This window comes from Thamnophis elegans, chromosome 13, assembly GCF_009769535.1.
Source record: "Thamnophis elegans isolate rThaEle1 chromosome 13, rThaEle1.pri, whole genome shotgun sequence".
In the NCBI taxonomy this organism is placed as follows: Eukaryota; Metazoa; Chordata; class Lepidosauria; order Squamata; family Colubridae; genus Thamnophis; species Thamnophis elegans.
Window position 1 is genome coordinate 18,831,265 of NC_045553.1, and position 20,640 is coordinate 18,851,904.

At 46.7% G+C, this 20,640-nt stretch overlaps 1 protein-coding gene across 1 annotated transcript in view; it reads right to left on the reverse strand.

Annotated features, from left to right (window-relative positions):
- Positions 1-1,459: 1,459 nt before the first annotated feature.
- Positions 1,460-20,640, reverse strand: part of LOC116516820 (solute carrier family 2, facilitated glucose transporter member 11-like) — a 33,596-nt gene continuing 14,415 nt past the window's right edge. The window contains exons 2-12 of the mRNA XM_032229448.1: positions 16,714-16,812; positions 16,042-16,202; positions 12,887-13,011; positions 10,914-11,043; positions 10,435-10,583; positions 7,031-7,218; positions 6,552-6,662; positions 2,990-3,091; positions 2,776-2,851; positions 2,077-2,204; positions 1,460-1,660 (exon numbers count right to left, since the gene is read on the reverse strand). Coding sequence (XP_032085339.1) covers positions 1,460-1,660; positions 2,077-2,204; positions 2,776-2,851; positions 2,990-3,091; positions 6,552-6,662; positions 7,031-7,218; positions 10,435-10,583; positions 10,914-11,043; positions 12,887-13,011; positions 16,042-16,202; positions 16,714-16,812 — 1,470 coding nt within the window. The remainder of the gene's footprint in view (positions 1,661-2,076; positions 2,205-2,775; positions 2,852-2,989; positions 3,092-6,551; positions 6,663-7,030; positions 7,219-10,434; positions 10,584-10,913; positions 11,044-12,886; positions 13,012-16,041; positions 16,203-16,713; positions 16,813-20,640) is intronic.

The window sequence follows — 20,640 nt, forward strand, 5'->3', positions numbered from 1 at the left end:
GACTAGATATCCCTAGGTCCCTCAACCATTCCTCATATGGTTTAACCTCCAGACACTTTATCGTCCTTCTTTTGCTTTTGCTTTCTCTTTTCTCCCCAACATTGTGCACTGTGATACAGGGAGTACTCTGGCCCAGTGGCAGTTGGGACTGCAATTTACATCCCTAAATAATGTGGTAGTAAAGCACAAAAATCACATGATTTTTGTGGCAATCGCAGCGATCCCAGTTGCTGTGATAGCTCCAGGAGTGCAGGGATCTTAATCAAGGCGCTCCTGTGACCATCCCATAGGAAGAGGCAGGAGTCCTAGGCATGAGGATTGGTGGATGACAACTGCAAGGGAGAGCTACAGAGGGGTAAGTTGGAGGTGCTGCAGGCAAGCCTGGGAGAGCCCAGGTGGGTGCCATGGGCAAGCATCATGTAGTACAAGCAGGTGGGCAGCTGCTGCGGCCTGTGGGAGCTTTGCAAGAAGCCAGCAGGGAAGGTAAAAAATGATGATCACGTGACTATGGGGTGCTACAACCATTTTAACCATTGCCTGATGGTTTCCAAGTACCTGAATTGTGATCATGAGACCGCTGGGGTCCTGAGACCAGCTCTTGTTCAGCCCCATCATAACTGTGAATGATTGCTGAGTGAGTGGTCACAAGCTTAGGAACACCTGTAGGGGGTCTTGGTTTTGTTTTGTTATGTTATGCTTTCTTTTGCATTATTTAACCTCTCTTCATTTAATTTGGGGATGCTTTTAAATTCTTTTTCTTATAAATTAATTAGCTTATGTATTTAAGTTGGGCAGCTTGTAAATATCTATATAAGCCTAATCTTTTCCCATCTTGTATTCAGAGCTGCCAGTTAGTTGCATACGGACAATAAATTTGTATGTCCTTGTGTATGTTTGAGTCAGCATTGATTCCTGATGGTCAAGGCACCAATCACTGTTGCTTTCTTGGCAAGATTTTGGAAATGGTTTGCCCTTGCTTTGTTCTAGGACTGAGAGAGCGTGAGTGGCTCAAAGTCACCCTGGTGGCTTAGTGCCTAAGGCAGGACTAGAACTCATTGTCTCCTAGTTTCTAGCCTGGTGCTTCAACCACTACAACAAACTGGCTATATTCCAAATCTGACTATGGCAAATGATTACTATCACTGTCAAAAAAATTCTCCTTATTTCAGGTTGCATCTCTTTTTGACAAGTTTCTGAGTACAGAAGGTAGCTCTCTTTTCCATAGCAGAAACAAGACTGGTATTGGGAGGGAACCATTTAGTTCAGGATACTTCTATTTTGAGCCTGGATTGGTACATACACTTCCCCCAGCCCTGGGAGGCCACTTTTCATACATAGATTTTATAAAGGGAGGAGGAAATGAGGATTTTTACACCATGAAGAAGAATCCCATGTTATCCTCACAGGAAAAGGAATGCCATTGTTATATCTTCTCTGTGAGCTGTTCTTCCTTTTGAAGCTATAACCTAGTGGATATAATTTCCTCTGGATACACCCAAGCATCGTCATAGGGCTGACATCCAAAGTTACGCTTAACAAACTCTTCTGAGATTTCTAGGAAGCTCTTTCCTTTCGTCTCCGGGAGGAAAAACCAGACATAGAGAGTGGTTCCAACACAGACCGTGAAGAATGGTAGGTAGCAGTAATAGCCAAGGCTTTCCTGAGAGGAGGAGGAGAGAAGAAAGGGCTCAGCACATGAAGCACATGTTGACAGGGCATGCATGCAAACTTGGCTGTAAAGTAGTCCTTGGACTGGTCTGCTCTCTCTTAACAAAAGCACCTGCCCACCTGGAGGAGAAAGCAGCGCCAACCTGCTAGGAAAGGAGATTCTTGGTCAAATGACTGTGTAGAAATTGGGAGGATCACAATTGGCTCTAGAACAGGAGGAACACCAGTCTTGAGTGAGGGAGGGGAGGCTCTTTCTGCTAGGACAATACTTTCCATTGCTAGGACAATAGCTAGAACAATACTTTCCATGGATGGACAGAAAGGATGTCTGCCTGAAAACCACTTGCTCCTAATTCCTGTGTCCCACTAACTTATGCCTTGCAGAAATATAACCAGAAAAGGGCTTACCATCACAAAAGGAAATGCTAGGCCCACTAGAAATAAGTTGATCCAGAGCAGAGAACCGCTGATTGTGTAAGCAGCCGGGCGGGAGACCTGATCAAAAATCTCCGTGGGTATAATTCCTGTCACACCAGCTAGAGAAACCATGCAAATTAAATGTTGCTTTCTAAGAAGGAAGATAAAAATATGGCAATATCAGCCCAGTTCCTGACCTTTCCTAGTGTCAGGCCTGCAGTTATATTCCTTTTAGGATATTTGGCCTGCCACACGCTCTATTATTTCATTATGCTGTTTCATTAGTGTAGTAATTGGGAGGAGGAATAGAAAGGAGTAGAATTGTGAAATGTGTTGTTGTCATTCCTTTCTAGAAACCCAAGGTCATCTTTTGTCTCCGCACCTCTGCACCTGACCGGAACCAGCTGGATGGAGATGCCAGCATGGCCGAAGAAGATTGGACCATGTGATGGATTTATGGGTGTGGGGATAAGATCATGAACTTTCAACTGGGTGGAATCCCCAGAAGCTTTTCGATTTGGGATTCCACAGTTTGTTGCCAACATGTCTGTCTTATTAAAATGGAACTTTAAGGATAGCTCTGCTTGGACTCTGATTTAATTCTGCATGATATTTGGAATGCTGACACCTAGATCATGTATGGTGTTTTTTTAATGCCCTGTTGAGATCCTCGGTGCTCTTGTAACTCACCTGGTCCGATGCCATAGCTCAGGATGTAGGCAAAGATGCAGGCCATGCTGAGATAAGGCATCCAGCTGAGGTGGTCCTGCAAGGCCAAAAGAGTGGTGGGGCAGATGGGGGAAAGAAGGAAAATGGGCAAATTAGGAAGTGTCCAGCATGTGAACCTTGCTGAATTGGAAGGCCTGGGGTCCTTCAACCCAAAGGAACAAAGAGGCACTCTTACCTGTAGAGATAACGCTACCATGAACAGGATGGCCCAGGTGGCCATGAGGCTGTACCCCACTATGAGCAGCACCCGTCGCCCAACACACTCGATGAGGAGGTTCTGGAAGGCAGCATTATAGGGAAGCCCCTTAATGGGCAGCCCACCCAGGCCCTCCACAGAGAGATCTCCCCCTCCCCATTGAACAGATCAGGCTCCTCCCCTCCCCCATTGAACAGATAGAAAACAAATTTGGGGAAGTCGATAGGATGGTACTTTCTAGAGACTGACTGAGTGATCATCTCTTCTTGATTTTGGTCTGTACATTTTGGGATTAGAACAGCTCCAAGAACAGATGTGGTATTCAGCCAGTTCTGACCGGTTCTAGCAAACCTGTAGCAGAAATGTTGAGTAGTTCAGAGAACTAGCTAATACCCCCTCTGTCTGGCTCTGCCCACATCTCTTGCTGCCTCCCAAGTCCCAGCTGATCAGCATCCCAGCTGATTGGCTGGATCTTCTTCTGTTGCCCTGCACAGGAGAACGGAGCTAGAAAGGGAATGGAGATTTTACAGTATCCTTCCCCCAGGAATGGGGAGCGACTGGGGATTTTGCAGCATCCTTCCCCTGCCACATCCACCAAGCCACGCCCACCAAGCCATGCCACACCCAAAGAACCAGTAGTAAAAAAAATTGAATTTCACCACTGTCCAAGAAGTGCTGTTTACTGAAAAAGATTTGGTTTCTACAAGTCATATAGATAATGTGATACTTCACCCAATAAAAAAAGGAATAACACAATACACATAAAATGGGAAGAAACTGTCTTGAGATAGAAGGAAGATTTTCAGAACAAAAGAGACACCTGGGACCATTTTGTTTTAGAGCCTGATCAGCTAAAGCTGATTTACCTGCAAGTCAAAGAATTCACTGGTCATGAATGTGATAAGAATATGATTTCTATTCTTGTGAAAAGGAAAGGAAGAAAGGGCAGCCTTTGGTCACTCCATAGTTGGACTGGCCTGCTCTATGCAGCAAAGCAGAAACATGGCTAAGGTAAATCAGAAGACAGGGATTCAACTTCAGATGCCTGCAAAACAGAGCTGGTGTTCAGCCAGTTCTGACAGGTTCTGGAGAACCGGTAGTGGAAAATTTGAGTAATTCAGAGAACCAGCAAACAGCCTGCTGCCTCCCAGCTGATCTTTTGTTGTCCTGAACAGGAGAATGGAGCTGGAAAGCAAGTTAGTGGGATGAGGAGGGAATGGGGATTTTGCAATATCCTTCTCCTGCCATGCCCACAAAGCCACGCCCACAGAACCAGTAGTAAAAAATGTTGAATCCCACCACTGCTGCAGAATGGCCTGTAACAGGAAGTTGTTTCATACTTAATGTTGTGATGTTAAAGGCCCAAGTGCACATGTCTACGTCTCTGGCCAAACCTTGGGTTTATCAGAACTAATCACAAGCAGTGCTGCTCTTAATACAAGCTGTGAATGTGAATTCCTGTCTGTCTTTTGGATCTCACTAAAAGTTACTTTTCTGGGGGGCAGTTGCTGACATCTAGTCAGAGCACACCTCCAGTGATAAAGGTGTGACTTGGTGCTCTCTGAGCTTGGTTCTTTTCTTTCAGCCATTTCATTACCCAAAATATGTAATATCATCAGTGTTAGTAAAGAATGGCATTTGCTCTCAGTTTATATTCTAGTGGTTTGCCCTGTTAGTGTTGGTGGAAGTGGTCTTGGAGGTTCTTTGGTTGAACTGTTTACTGTTGGCTTATTTCGCAATTTCTTGATTGAGTCATTGCTTACTTCTTGATTGATGGTATGATATTAAACTTGAGATTAATCTATGCTCATCTGGGCATTGATTGCTGATGGGGAGGTATTTTGGTCTTTTTGTTCCCTTTTTGACATTGATTGCCTTTTTAGCAAAGCATGTAGATGTTGTAAAATCCAATCTGAGTCAGTCACAGGGACTAAAGGTTTATTCTTCCAAGCTTTAGCAAGGGTTTATTCTTCCAAGCTTATGTAGATGTTGTTTATGCCTATGTGTCTATTGATGGCTAATTTGTTAGAGTGCCAAGCTTCCAGGAATTCGCTTGCATTTTAGGAAGTGGCTTGGTCTAGGGTGGTCACTATTTCCCAGTTGAAACTATGGTTAAGTCTATCCATATATTGTGAGATTGAAGAGTTTTCATCATGCCTTCTGACTACTGGTTGATATTCATGAATGTGTTCTACTAGTTTTCTCCCTGTTTGTCCTACATGTTTCAATTCTGAGCTACAAATGTTCTATTTTATCAGTACCTTCAGTGGTACCAGGTCCCGAGTCTTTTTATACAATAGTCACAGTAGGGTTAGGGTTGACCATCAATTTAATTTGAAATCTTCACTCTATGAGCAGAAAGATACAAAGCACTTGCAGCTAGAAATTCCAGGGCATAGATGTAGAGGTCTCATTCCCTAGGAGCCTAGGACTTGGAGATCTGTTGTTGCGGCTGCAATTTGTCCCACCCTGCCACTCCCATCCTCATCACATCTACACCGATCACTCATGATTTCATAAAGGGCCTCATCATGAGATATAATTAAATGGAATCCCCAACTGTCCAAGATACCTGCCTACATGGTAAGTGACCCATAGAGTTGGGATCTCAAAACACTGAGAGGAATCAAGCTTTCCCTAGTGGATACCTTTGATAAGCACACGGTGTGACCAATGTGGTGAAGGCTACAGGGACCTTATACAGCAACTGACAAGAATAGATCTCCAATGCACCAGTTTAGCACCTGACTTCCCAGATTTAGCATCAATGGCAACTATACACATAATTCTCTGGGCTGACATGATGGGTCTCCTTCCTACAGGGAACAAGAGCTGAGGCAGTGGTGGGTTTCAAAAATTGTTTGAACCTACTCTGTGGGTGTGGCCTCCTTTGTGGGAGTGGCTTGCCACCCATGTGACCGGATGGGAGTGGCTTGTCACCCATGTGACCGAATATGAAGATGCCGATGACACTTGTCAGAACCACCTTAAATTACCTCACACACAGCACTGGCATGCATAAGAATATGATGTAAACTAGTTTTTTAAAAGACATCTTTGGTTTGCATTAAAACAACTTCAACACACGCAATGTTCTGATTGCACCACAAACGCAGTAGTCATCCATACCTTTCACAGAGGCACTGAGTTTTATAAATATGAGCATGATAGTGTAGAATAATCATATCCAAGGACCAGTGGTGGGTTTCAAAAAATTTTGGAACCTCTTCTGTAGGTGTGGCCTGCTTTCCGGGTCCACTGTGAAACCTCTTCTAACCGGTTCGGTAGATTTGACGAATCGGTTCTACTGACTAGATGCGAACTGGTAGGAACCCACCTCTAAGTTGAGGTGAGAATGAGTGGAAGAAGGTGGGAAATTACAGGTAACACAAAAGAAGGGAGGACAATCCAGAGCAGATCCTTGACTTCCGTGCTGTGATAAAATGCCCTGGATACTACCAGAAATGATAGGCAGCTTTGCAAAGGAGCAAGACTACTAGAAGACCATACTGGGTAGGAAGAAAGGAGATAATATTCTCACACAAGTCATGGACATGATAAGCTCACAACTCCCGGTGCCAATAACACTGTACTGGATCTTGTCATATGGAATCCCTGCCTCTTGGAACACATACGAAGCGTAGAAGTACATCTGCAGAAATAAAAAAGAGCAAGTTTCACTGCATCCCTGCTCTACTGAGCCTCTATCTTTATTGCTATGTAAAGGAAGGGAGGTTAATCTGCTTATCTGAGATAGGAAACTCCTGAAAATGGTAACGTAAAGCATACAAAGCCATATCACAATTTAAGCAGCAAAGAAAATTCTCCCAACTCTCTCTGAAACTCAACTCAAAAAATGATGACAGAGGATGCCAACTGCCACACATTTTAGTATGCTGCTTGGATTGTGCAAGGAGAAGCCGCCTGTTCCATGTCAACCCCTTCTCAGTTCCCAGGCCTATTAGTAAAAGGCCATGCAGCATAGCAGCAGGCACCCCCTGGCCAGGCCGCTGGACTTACAGAATCATTGCCACAGAGCTGCATGGCGCTGCTGAGCACCACCACAGTGATAAACTGCCACCGCACAGCCTGGTTTCTCCATAGCTCCCAGGGTGCCTTGGTTGTCTCTCCTTGGAGGGCTGCCTGCTCGGCCAGGATTTCTTTCATCTCGCTGCTCAGGTCACTGCTGCCCCTCAGTTGCTGCAGAGCTGCAAGAAGCCAAAAGTGAGCCTGACATTCTTAGGAAATGCAGAGGCCTCTGATTCATGGGTTGCCTTAGAACTTCTCATAATGTTCCAACCCCCTTTGAGAAAAGCAGAACATGTGCAACGACCGCACAGCATCTCATGGCAGAAACATCAGCAGCTAAGTAGGATTTGAATGTCTGGGCCACTGATTTCCACTGTTTACTAAGGTGACCAGATTTTAACATTGGTAAAGAGGGACACCATTGACCGGGGGGGGGGTGGGGGGGGGGGGGGGGGGGGGGGGGTATTAAAAAAATTTTTTTTCACTTAAAAAATGTGGCAAGAAAAATTGTAAAATGGGGCAAAACTCAATAAATTTCTCACTTAACAACATAAATTTTGGGCTCAATTGTGGTCGTGCATTGAGGACTACCTGCACTTATCTTCAGTGTTACTTCATTCTGCTGTAGCATTAAATTTCATATAGAACAAGCTTGTTCTTTCAGAATTGTGGAATTGTTAAAAAACTGTCTACCTTTAGAAAAGTTTCTCTTGAGTTAAACTCAGCTCCTATAATTTTATTGATGTGTCGTAATTTTCTTAGCAGTAGTATGGAAATTGTCATTGTTGCTTTTGGACAATTTTTAATATTTTCCTATTAAATATACAGTACTGAGATTCCCAGGTGGGTTCCCCTCCAATTATTAGCCAGGTTCAACCCTGCTCATCTTTTTGAGAGCAGGCAAAAACAGCGAGGTTACATCCCTACAAATTGAAAGCTCTCTCCCTCCCTCTCTCTCTATCTCTCTCCCCTCCCTTCCTTTCTCTCTGTCACTCTGTGTGTATATATGTGTGTGTGTGTGTGTCTGTCTGTCTGTCTCTCACTCACTCACTCACTTAATCACTCACTCTGTGTCTCTGTCTCCCTCCCTCCCTCTCTCTCTATCTCTCTCCCCTCCCTTCCTCTCTTTCTGTCACTCTTTGTGTATATATATATGTGTGTGTGTGTCTGTCTGTCTGTCTCTCACTCACTCACTCACTCACTTGATCACTCACTCTGTGTGTGTCTCTGTCTCCCTCCCTCCCTCTCTCTCTCTCTATCTCTCTCCCCTGCCTTCCTCTCTCTCTGTCACTCTGTGTGTATATATGTGTGTGTGTCTCTCTCTGTCTCTCTCCCTCCCTCCCTCTCTCTCTATCTCTCTCCCCTCCCTTCCTCTCTCTCTGTCACTCTGTGTGTATATGTGTGTGTGTCTCTCTCTCTCTGTCTCTTCTCTCTCCCTCCCTCCCTCTCTCTCTATCTCTCTCCCCTCCTTTCCTTTCTCTCTGTCACTCTGTGTGTATATATGTGTGTGTGTGTGTGTCTGTCTGTCTCTCACTCACTCACTCACTCACTTAATCACTCACTCTGTGTGTGTCTCTGTCTCCCTCCCTCCCTCTCTCTCTATCTCTCTCCCCTCCCTTCCTCTCTCTCTGTCACTCTGTGTGTATATATATATGTGTGTCTGTCTGTCTGTCTGTCTGTCTGTCTTCTCTCACTCACTCACTCAATCACTCACTCACTCTGTGTGTGTGTCTCTCTCTGTGTGTCTCTGTCTGTCTGTCTTTCTGTGTGTCTCTCCTTCCATCCCAACCTGCAGATGGGCTCCGGACCAGGCTCCGGAGCCTCTTCCTTCTTTTTAACCAGGTGATCTTTTCTAAGACATAACAAAGAACCTTAATTACAGGCTGAACAAAAGAGTCCATCTGGGAAGACGATAACATGAGGGCGATCCCTCATGTTACTCAGACCAGCTGAGCCTCCCTGGATGTCACAGCAGCAGCAGCCCCAAGTGCGCCGATCTCGGCGTTTTTCGCATTGGGGCGTGCTGCAAGAAGAGGGAGTGAGTGAGTGAAGACCTTTTCTAGCCGGCGCAAAGGACTTCCCAAGACTTGCTTTGCAGCAATCCAGAAAAAGATCTTCACTCACTCCCTCTTGCAGCCCGCCCCATGCGAAAAAGGCTGAGATGTTAAGCAGGGGAAACATCTGTTGCTTCAGTTAGAAAGGAAAGCAACTTCAGAGCTACGGCTGGCATCTTCCCACTGACCTCCCCCCCACCTCCCAGTTCCTGATAGATGGAATTATTTCAGCAACATCTCCCCCCACTATGGCACCCCGCACCCCCCCTCGCAGGTCACCTCCGCTCCGTTCTCCAGCAAGCCTCATGGGGTTTTTTTGCCTTTAGGAATAAGAATGTTTAAAAGGCTTTTTTTTTAATTTGTAAAGAAAAGATGATGCAGGTTCTGCAAGAGCAAATCTCCATCATACTGCTACATTTTTTTCTTCCTCCAAATAATGGTCACCGCTTATTGTAGCGAGTCAGCCTCCTAACTTCAGTCCAGGCTCTGAAATTACCTTCTCTTCCCCCCCCAAACCCGCAGAAACAGGAGGGAATTGGTCATTATCATTAGCACTCTCTCCCACGCCTGGCCTCCCCTTCAGAAGTAAGGGGTGGGGAAGAGCAGATCTCCCAGGGACACAAATCTCACCCGCCCAGTTCCCAAACCCTCTCTTCGGAAAGAGTTCTCCAGCAGCCTCTGGCAAGGTGTTTTCCGCACCCCACTCGGGCTGAAAGCAAATAAAATATAAAATGCTGGTTTACCTTTCTCTGCTGCTTCTCTCCCAGGCTGGAGCCGAGAGGAGATCCTTGTCCTAGTCTTCCTGGTGCCCTCATGGCACAGGGAAAACGGACGGTACTTTGTCCCTTATGTCTCCCCGTTGCTCAGAAAAGCAACTCTGGGAAAGTCCTTTGGTGGCGGCAGGAATCCTAGAACCTGCCTGCTAGCAAAGGACCTTCCCAGAGTTGCTTTTCTGAGCAACGGGGAGACAGAAGGGACAAAATACCGGCCGGCTGGGACTGGGGGCAGGGCAGGCTTACTTCCGGGTCCGGTCACAAAAATCGGGACTTTTTAAGAACCCCCCCCCCGGGACACGGGACAAATTGTGCAGAAGCGTGCCTGTCATGCGAAAATCGGGACGTCTGGTCACCTTATTGTTTACTCCAGATGGGACCAGATTCCTCACATAAAGTTCCCTTTGTCAGAAAGCATTACTTCTGCAGGGTACTTTAATTCCCACAGGACCTAAAATGGCCTCATGTAATGAGCCTGATTTTCCCCACAATTCTATTCCCTCCCATGTCCCTATAACGATTTGCTCTCTGGGCTGTACAGGAGGCTGATATGAACACCCTTGCTTACCAGAGATGCATGAATCTTGATCTCCTTGGTCAATCAAGAGGTAGCGAGGGCTTTCTGGAGCCCAGGGCAGAAGCACCAGCTGGATCAACCCAGGCACCACATTGCTGGCTAGAAGGATAGGCCAACTCTCTTCTGCTCCCAAGATTTCCCTGCATTGAAATCCAGAGTCACTTATAGAAACAGAAGCAGAGTCTCATTTAACAGACTTTAACTTACTTGCCAATTGTTATCACAGGAGTGTCTCTCCATAAATTCATACAAAAGAGAGACAACAGGCCCTTTTGCTATGTGCTGCCTGGGCTTGGGTAGGAGGTTTCAAGGCAGGGCACCTACCTACCTGGCGGCTTTCCATTTCTAGAGTTTTGTTTAAGGTGCAGCGCATAGCCCAGCCTTGGGTACCCTACAGCAGGCTCCTAGCAAAGGGTGTGCCTTGTAGATGACACATATACTCCAGGTTTCCCCAGAACTTTGTGTCTCACCTGAGTCCGGCCACCTGGCCAAGCACCAGGCCGAGGGCTGTGAAAGATGCTGAAGTCATGGCCACGGCTCCCCGGAGCTCCTTGGGTGCGCTTTCCCCCAAGTACATGGGCTGGATGCTCATGGCCACTCCTGTACAGACAAGTCCCCAGTCTCAGAAAGGAACATACCGTATATACTCGAGTATAGGCCGACCCGAATATAAGCCGAGGCACCTAATTTTACCACAAAAAACTGGAAAAATTATTGACTCGAGTATAAGCCTAGGGTGGGAAACGCAGCAGCTACCGGTAAATTTCAAAAATAAAAATAGATACCAATAATGTTTTTGAATATTTATTTCAAAGAAAAACAGTAAACTAGCGGTGTATTCAATGAAATACTTCACTCACCTCATGATGCTGATGTCCCGCTGTGATGATGATGTCCCGTGCAGCCGCGGGAGCGATGTCCCGCCTCCTATGACACACGGCACAGTGATTCCTATCATTGGATCACTGTACCAGAGGAGGTGGGACATCGCTATGTGGCTGCTTGCCATAACAAGGAGGAGGTGGGACATCGTTGCAGAGCGGCAGGAGGGGGAGGAAGGGGAATCGTAAGACAGCCCTGCATTACATTAGAACGTGAGGAGGGGGGATGGTGCGGTGCGCGCTGCGCGGCAAACTGACACAGAGGGAGGGGAAACTCACAGGGGCACTGGGCCATTCACGAGTGTCACCCAGCGGCATGGCCCCGCCCCTTTTTCTCCTCCATTTCGGGCAAATTTTTCACTGACTTGAGTATAAGCCGAGGCGGCTTTTTTCAGCCCAAAAAGTGGGCTGAAAAACTAGGCTTATACTCGAGTATATACAGTATTTGATTTATGATATTTATTATGACCATTTGGCTTCTGGTGACAGGGATTTTCATACTAAATGTGTGAACTTTCTGGCCAAAGTTTTATTCTGTGAATGCTCTCCCCTTTCCCTTCTCTGCCTCTAAACAAGGCTTTCTGCTAGCACTTCTTTGGCCTCAACCAAACAGATAGATAGGGAGTCCCTTAAAAAACCAAGTCCTATGCCACATAGGGTTTCTAGCAATTACACATGAAAAAAAATTGACAATTAATGCAGCTCATAGATCAGAGGAATCCCATGGACACATCACTGCCCATGCCACTGCAGTCTGGACAGCCGAAGCTTCTAAGTGGTCTTTGAGTGCATTGCAAGAGTGGACTCTAGGGCATAACTGATTGTCTAAAGAGCCTCCTTGTCAACAAAAAAGACACAACTGGTACAATAGATGCTGCTGTGCAAAGACTTTTCTGTCCATAGCCATCAGCTACATATTGATCAGAAGCATAAAGATGGACATAAAGATCTTTATGGACATAAAGATCCCCAGATCATGCATCACCCTTAAATAAGGAGGTGCTACCCCATCCAAGGTTAAAGATGAAATATCCTCAGATTCAGTGGCCCTCACATAGAAAAATACATTCATAGGATTGGAAGAGACCTTGGAGGTCTTCTAGTCCCAAGGCAGGAGACCTTATACCTGCAACCATTGATAGGATTGAATCAAAGATGGTTCCTCCCCTCCCAGACTAATCTTGACAGTCTCATTTGGCCAATCTGGTATTAAAAGACACAATTGGATATCATCAATGTATCCTAGCCAACAACAGTGGAACCTCTCCCTCCCCTCAAACAGAGAGAACCACCCCAAAGTTCTGTCTTCCCATTCCCAATCCTCAGAGCCAGCCAGGAAGGATACCTTGGTCAATAGTATTGAAAGCAACTGAGAGATCAAGAACCTCCACCCCCAACTCCCCATTGGAAGGCAAAGGCAGGAAGAAAAGCAGATTATGATGGATTCTTGGCTCCAAGTTGCAGCGCTGACCTATCTTCAAGGAACAAACCCTGGTCAGATAGCATAGACAGCTTTTCAAAATGCTACAGTGATCATGTATCTGCTCATGTCTTGGACATACCAGAATTGATGCCAGCAAAAAATCTGCTTAGCAAGATCATTTCAAAGGATTTCGCCACGCGGCTGAACCCCACCAGCAGTGCAGCAAGGGCCACAAATGCGTTGTTCAGCAGTAAAGATTTCTTCCTTAGGGGAAGCAAGGGAGAAAAGTTTCAAAGGCTTGTTTCGCTTTATGTGCCTCTTTCCTGGGCCTCTCTTGGCTGTCATTCAGCACCATGGCTGCTCCTGCTGGTTCTTGTGTGGCCAAAGTGGCAGGGAGCCTAGGTTTCAGTGCCAAGACCTTCAAGAGGGAGTGGCATGTTAGCAGCCCTTTTCCCCCCAAGTGGAATGGGACGACTCAGTGTCCAGGTGAGCATGGCTGGTAGGCATGGCTGGGTGGTCACAGCCGGGTCACTACAACTAGGTGGGTGTGGTTGGGTAGCTTGATGTGAGCAACTCAATGCTGCATGGCTGACATGGTACATCCTGGTGGGAATGGCCAAGGAGGTGCAGCAGGAGGCACTGCTGACTCAGGACAGCCAGGTTGGGACAAAACAAGTTGCACTGGCTAAGTTGACATTGGGACAATTCAGTGTCCCACAAGTTTCTCACCTCCCCAAACTGCCGGCAACCAAGTATGTGCACACGCATTTCAGGTTGGAGACTTTTATCCACAGAGGAAGGGGACATCCTATTCCCCAAGTCCAGGCATGATTGGCAGCTTGCCAGCTCGGATGTAGATAAAAATCTCCAGGCTTGAAATGGTGTATCTGTGTGTGGTGTGTTTGTACGCATGCATGCAGCACACCAATCCCAGATATCTGAGTGCTGGTGTTTTCCTATCCAGTGCAAAGCAGGAGGACAATGCTGCTGCACATAGAAGGGTGGAGGAGAAAGTTTGCAGGAAGCAGTTTCCTCCAAGTGCAACTTCTACTTTGAAAAATCTCTGGAGAGAAGGAGTGGGTGGCAGAGGAGCTGTGCAGGGGAGGCTGGCCAGGCAAAGCAGGAGGTGGAGGGTGACATTGCTGCAGTCAAACCTCTGCCTTGACAGCTCTCTGGAGAGCAAGAAGAGGAGGCAGGAGAGCAGCACTCCCTGGTCCTGCACGTGGGAGGCAAATGAAACAAATACTTTTACAAAATAAACAGGTTTTCACACGTACTGAATTATTCCATTTACAGTTGTTTGAAGACTTCAGAAACTCTTGACTTAATTCTGAGATTGCTTGTGGACTTTCTCCTCATTTTTGCCCACATTTTTTAACTAACGTTTCATTAGATATTAACAGATTGCTGCATAATTTACTGCTTAGAAATAGTAATAGCAGATCCATACCAAAAAGCCGAAAAGTAAATTTGCTGCATGTCATGAAAGCAGAATATATAATAGAGTTCATACACTGATCTGCTTTATATATAAAATCATCATAAAGTTACTGCCATTTCTGGTGCTGGTCTACTTGTGCCTTAAAGCAATCATCCATTTTATATAAGCCAACCTAATAGCAAAACATTTATTACAAAATCATTGGCTATGAAGATTATTTTTAAAGTATAGAATTGGAAAACATAATGTAGAAATTTTAAAGAGGAACTAGAACTATTGTGCATATCATTGCTGATCTACACCATTGTGCAGCGTTCAGGCACTCACTTATAATATATTAATGATATCATTCTTTCCTCTTTTTTTTGCTTGATTGAACTACAAAGATCTCTGGAGAGAAGAAGGGGGTGGCGGGGTGAGGTAAGGCTGGCCCAACTAGCCCGGATCCTTACCACGCATGCTTGGAAATGGGGATTCCCTTTCAAGAAAGACCAGCCTCCCTCATGCAGGACCAGGGAGCACTGCTCCTTTGCCACCCCTGCCTTTTCTGCAGAGATCTGTCAAGGCAAAAGTTGGAGGAAACTGCTTCCTGCAAACTTTCTCCTCCGTGCTTCCATGTGCAGCAGCCTCGTCCTCTGCCTCCTGCTTTGCCAGGAAGGGGCACTGGACAGGGAAACTCCAGCTCTCAGGTATCTGGTATTGGGAGAACATCTCCTTTGGCGTGCTGCGTGCTGAATGCTGCATGCTGCATGCACACACACATACACAGATACACACCATTCCAAGCTTGGACACTTTTATTCACATCTGAGCTGGCAAACTGCCAGTCATGCCTGTATTTGGGGAGAAGGACTTCTCCTTCATCTGGGTATAAATGTCCCAAACTTGGGTTGTGGTCTGTGTAAGTGTGCACGTGCACGAGCTTGGCTGCTGGCAGTTTGGAAAGGTGAGAAGTTTGTGGGGCGTTATCTCCATATCAAGCTAGCCAATGCAACTTGTTCCGTGCCATCCCCAGTCAGCAGGATTGAACTGGCTGCACCTACCCAGTTACGCCCACCCAACCATGCCCACCTGGCCAGCCATACCGAGTCAGCTGTGCTGAGTGAGTGGTGTCAAGCCAGCCACATCAAGTCGGCCATCTCACCCAACCATGCTCACCTAATTGTGATGACCTGGCTGCAACCACCAGCCATGCCTGCCCAGCCGCACCCAACTGGCCGCTTTGAGTCATCATAAACCCTTTCCCAAGAACTGAGATGCCAAACCCTGAGAGAATAGGGGAAATATGGGCATGGGAGTATGGACTTGAATGCAAATGAAACTTCAGGGATCTCTGCTTACAGGCACTCCTCCTGGGACCCTGAGCTGCCTCTGCCAACCCTGCATTCTTTGGGCTGGTTTGCTGAGCAAGAGGGAAGTTGGGCTCCGAGCAGCCCACAAGGGAGGAAAGAAGGAAAGAGACAGTTGTCCCTTTCCTCATCCAGCCCTCACCCTCCTTAGTTTGCAGCCCTCTGACAAAATTCTTGTACAACTATACTACAACTCCCAGCTCCGTTTGGCAGTGTATGGAGCACCCAAGTTTCACTCATGACCAGGCTGCATTAGGGATCAGGATCATCCATCTGGAACCTGTCAACATGGAGAAAATAGCAGATTACTAGAAATTAATCTGAGAGTTAAGCTGGCAAAAAGTAGCTTCAATTACATTCCATTTGGTTTCATTATATGTAGTTGATTAAAGAGAGCTATCTGGAGTCCGGTGTCCAAATGCTCCTGGCTGAATCCAGTTCTAGAAGACACTAGAAGATATTCCTCCCTCCTGCTGAGAGAGGCTGACCCTCTCAACCCCTCACCTGCCCATCTTTACAGCCAGGGGAGCAGCAATTAATGCTCCAACTAGGCCTCCCAAAGGATACATGGCAACAATGAAGGACCAGATCAGCATGATCATCTTTGCCTCCAAGACAGCCCCAGTGCGAGCCAGCCAGGTTTCATTAATGAAGGTTTGGATGAACTACAGGGTGGAGGAAAAAAATATTGTGTGGGAAAAATTGGAGCTGGAACACGCAGAGCCCCCACCCACTGAAAACCAGCTGTTCTGGGGTCTGCCGGTGTGGCAGTGGGTGGGAGCCATGAAACCTACAAGAGATCTGAATTTAGTTACTCCACAAGCTACAACTCCTCAAAAGCTGCAGGAAGATCTGGGAAGTATCCAGATGACCAGTGCCTTACTGGAAGGGCAACTGTCCCAACAGCCATTTCCTGTTTCTGAACCCTCCTCACAAGAGAACACTGCTAGACATCAGAGGAGTTAGGGGATATTGTTAGGTTTTTCCTGAAAGAGGCTCAAGGCCAACCTGTTCTGCCCCTCACCTTGAGAGGTGAGGGGAGCACCTGCCAAGGAGCTCATGAGCTGAGCTGAGCCCAAAATCAGGGGGGGGGGCAGATGAGAGGCTGTCTCTCCCTTGAGGGCCTGTTCCAATGAGAGGTGATCAAGGAGCATGGTAACAAAAGGGCCGCCTTACCACAGTGGGGGCATTGATGATGGTGAGATTGTAGCCATACTGAAAAGTGCCACCAATCCCAGCTGCACAAATTGTCAGGATCAGGATTTTACTGCGAACCTGGGGAAGAATCACAAGTAAAGATTGGCAAGTGCAGCACCTGGGCAGGAAGTGGCCAGACCATCACGGAGGTAGAGCTGAAGACTCCCAAGTGCCCCTTGCTGGGCTTCAGACCCCCAAGGGAAGGGAAGTGGGAGAGAGTAGCTGCTCCTGCCAAGCTTGCTTCTGGGCAGCTTCTTTGAAAGGGCCTGGCCTTCGCCTGCCCAGTGCCTGCCTCTTGAGTTTTGCCCATGGGTGCCTCTGGAGGACCTGCCCAGCAAAGCAAGACCCTTTGAAGGGTTCTGGTTCATGTCAAGGGAATTTCAGTGAGCACGAAGATCACCCTGTAGGTATCTGCCCATCTGAATCTTCCTAGGGAGAAAGAAATGCCAGTTCCTGGCCCTGGGTGGGTTTCTCAGCCTTTCATTCCTATAAATCCTGGGACAGGTGTTGTCCCTACATGTCAGAATTGGCCTGAGGTTTTGGTGCATCCTCGCAGACCATTTGCATTTGTCCAGTTATTCCAGAATGTCAAAATAGTGGGTGACTTTTTCCATCTTTTACTTTCTGAGTAATAAGTGATGCCCATATACGGTACCCAGAAGGAACAATGCCTTCTTTTACTATTACAAAATGCAGAAAAATTGTAGAACTGTTGAAGTTCAGGAATTCTAGTGTAAAAAAAAAATAACATAGAATTACTGTGTCAGATCCCTAACAGTGATACTGCCATTCAATTGGGAGGGAGGGACACCTCGGAATTAAATCACTAGCGTATCTGTAACAACTGAGTTTTACAACTTTACAACTGGTTTCCTGTCACCAGAAGACTGAAGGTCCCAGCATCTCTGGAGGGATGTTTATGATAGCCATGTGGGATAACTTACTTTAATGTCTAATAGAGATAGCCATGGGAACGTGTGCTTTATTGACTCTCAGGGCAGAAGAGTTAAGGAAACATCTTCATATGTGTTGGTCAGAATCTGCTTTCAGACAAAGGGGAGGGGTCATTATGAGCTTAATCCCACTTGCATTGCCTAAAGGGTTTCAGATGCTGCTTTGCTTCTAATGGTTTCCATCCTGACTGATTAAAGGTTCCTTTTGAAACAATCCGTTTCAAGAGTTTTTACTTTCTCAAATTAGGAGAGGAGCCATTACAAACTGTCTCATTCAGAAGCATGAAGAGAGGCTGGGGTGAGAACTGAAATTCTTTTGAGTTTTTCCCCCTCCCCCTGCCCCCTTTAGGTGTATATGTAAGTTGTGGGCTGGATGGAACATTTTTGAAGTCCAGAACAGCAATGTGACATTATATATGCAGCTTAAGTGGGCACCCCTCTCCTTCATTCAGCTGTAGGAAGTATCAGACCTGCAAACCAACTTTTCTTTTTAGGTTTCAGGCCTGCCACACTTTCTACTGTCTAGGATGAGATAGTACAGACCAAGCTGACTTGCAAGAGGCTGCCATTAGAGCAAATGAGTTTTAGCTTTCTTTGCAATTGATTTCCTGGACTTCTCCACCTAGTGAAGCTGACTCTCAATCAGGGCACTGTACAATCAATGGCTTGGGAGGGTCTAGCTCAGGGGTGTCAAATTCAATTTCATTGAGTGCCACATTAGCATTATGGTTGCTCTCAAAGGGCCAGTAGTCAGTTTGCTGTGACTAGGTGGGCATGGCTGGGTGGGTGTGGCTGAATGGGTTTTGATTTCTGGGCACGGCTAATTTGGGATGACTGGGTTAGGACAGAACATATTGCACTGGCTAACTTGACGTGGGGACAGTTCGGAGCCCCACAAGTTCCCCGTCTCCCAAAACTGCTGGCAGGCATGACTCTAATTCCCATCTGCCTCCCTGTCTCTCTCCCTCCCTTCTTCCTTCTTTCTTTCCTCCCATCCTCCCTCCCTCCGTTTCCCTCCTATTCTCCTTCCCTGTCTCCCTCCTCATTCCCATCTCTTCCTTCCTTCCTTCCTTCCTCCCTCCCTCCCTCCTTCCCTGCTTTCCTCCTTCTTGTTCCCATCTCCTCCCTCCCTGCCCAAGGGGTGAGGGGAGGGGGAGAATTTGGCAGCTGTGCTAGTGAAAGGGAACCACTCACAGGCTGTATGACCGGGCCAGGGAGTGAGCCATGGGGGCGCTGATCTACAACTTTATCCCCTGGAAACAGCAAAGGGCTGCCCCCACCACCTCAACCCTGCACCCAGGAGGCAGTAAGCGTGCAGGGTCTGGCATCCATGGTGACCATCTTGCCCCGCAGGCTGACTATGTTCTGAGTGCTTCCTTTTCACCTGGGATGCCAGGCCCTGTGCGCTCTCCATCTCCCAGGTGGCAAGGCTGAGGAGGCGCTAAGAAGGCCGAGGATGCGGCAAGGCCAAGGAGGCCCTGCGGATCTAAGCCTGACTGAGTTCTGGCCCGGATGGTCACCATGAAGTTGTAGATCAGTGCACGGCCAGGCTGGACTGGGTAGTGAGGTGGCAGGGGGCCGTTCTTTGCTGTCCCGAGGTGGTTCTGTGGGCCAGATCTAACCAAATTGTGGGCCGGAATTGGCCCATGGATCTTGTGTTGGACATGTCTGTTTTAGAGGTAAACAGATGGAAAAGGGGAGTGGGACATACTGTAAACACTGGGGCCACCATAGAAAATAACATAGTCCAAGTATACTGTATCGCCAGAGTTTCTTAGAAGTTGAAGATACCATTCCCCCAAAAAAATATAATTTAATATTTGAATTCTTAACTGGCAAATACCTGGTTTGGTATAGCACCCATGTCTAATCAATAAGGACAAGTTTACAGCAAACAATAATATTCCCTGAAGACCTGTCCAATCCAGTCCAGCACTTGAGTCCTGTCGACTAAGGAACATTGTTTGGGGCTCCCAGAAAACATTTTCTGCCTTCACATACCCCTATGGAACATTCTTCCTCCAGAGATTAGAATGGCTGCCCCAACCTGGTGGCCTTTCTAAAGACCTGGCTCAGGGCCCCATCTCCTGGCTACATTCATATAATTTAATTTTTGTTCTTATGGTTGTCATTGCTTTTATTTTTATTTAATATTGTTTGTCACCAAGAGTCACTTGTTGAGATGGGCAGCTTTACAATAGATAAATAATTTTAAATTTATGCTTTTCTGACTCTAAGGGATTCTGGAAGTGGCCTGTTGAAGTACCTGTCCTAAGGAAAGCAGCTGTTTGTGCCTAGGCCAGGGCTTTTAGGGAAGGCAGATGATGTCCCAAGTTCACAAGCATCTAGTCAAGAAGGCAGGAGATGCTGGAAGCTCCCTGGACGGAAACACTTCCATTTCCTGGATATAGGAGAAGCAGAGAAAGGGGACAGGCATTGTGTGGCAGATGCTGCAGAACATCTGCTGGAGAGGAGCTCACTAGAAAGGTGGACTGACTGGGAATTAAATCCTGGGGTTGTTTATGAAAAAGAGGATAGTGGCACAGAAAGAGTTTTCTGGAACTGGAAGGGCAGTTCACAGCATCAGCCATGAACTTTTGTAAACTGTATTTCACTTGCATGTAGACACTCTTCTATTTGGGAATATCTGTTTAGAATCAATTCCCTAATTTGTTTAATCTCTCTCTCTCTCTCCCTCGTCATCTTCCATGTTGACCTACCCTCTGACTCCTGGTGGTTTACAATTGGTTCAAACATTAACAATAAACAAAAAGAATTGAACCAAGAGTACAAATGGAGAACGAAGATGGCAAGGAAGGCCAGCTGCCTGGGAACAAAGGGAAACAACCCACCCCATCTAAAGGGAGGGTGAGGTATTGGAAAATGGTTATTAGAAAGCTGAACTGACACCATTTTTAAAGGGGAAGCTTGCATTTTGTCATTGTAGAGGAGC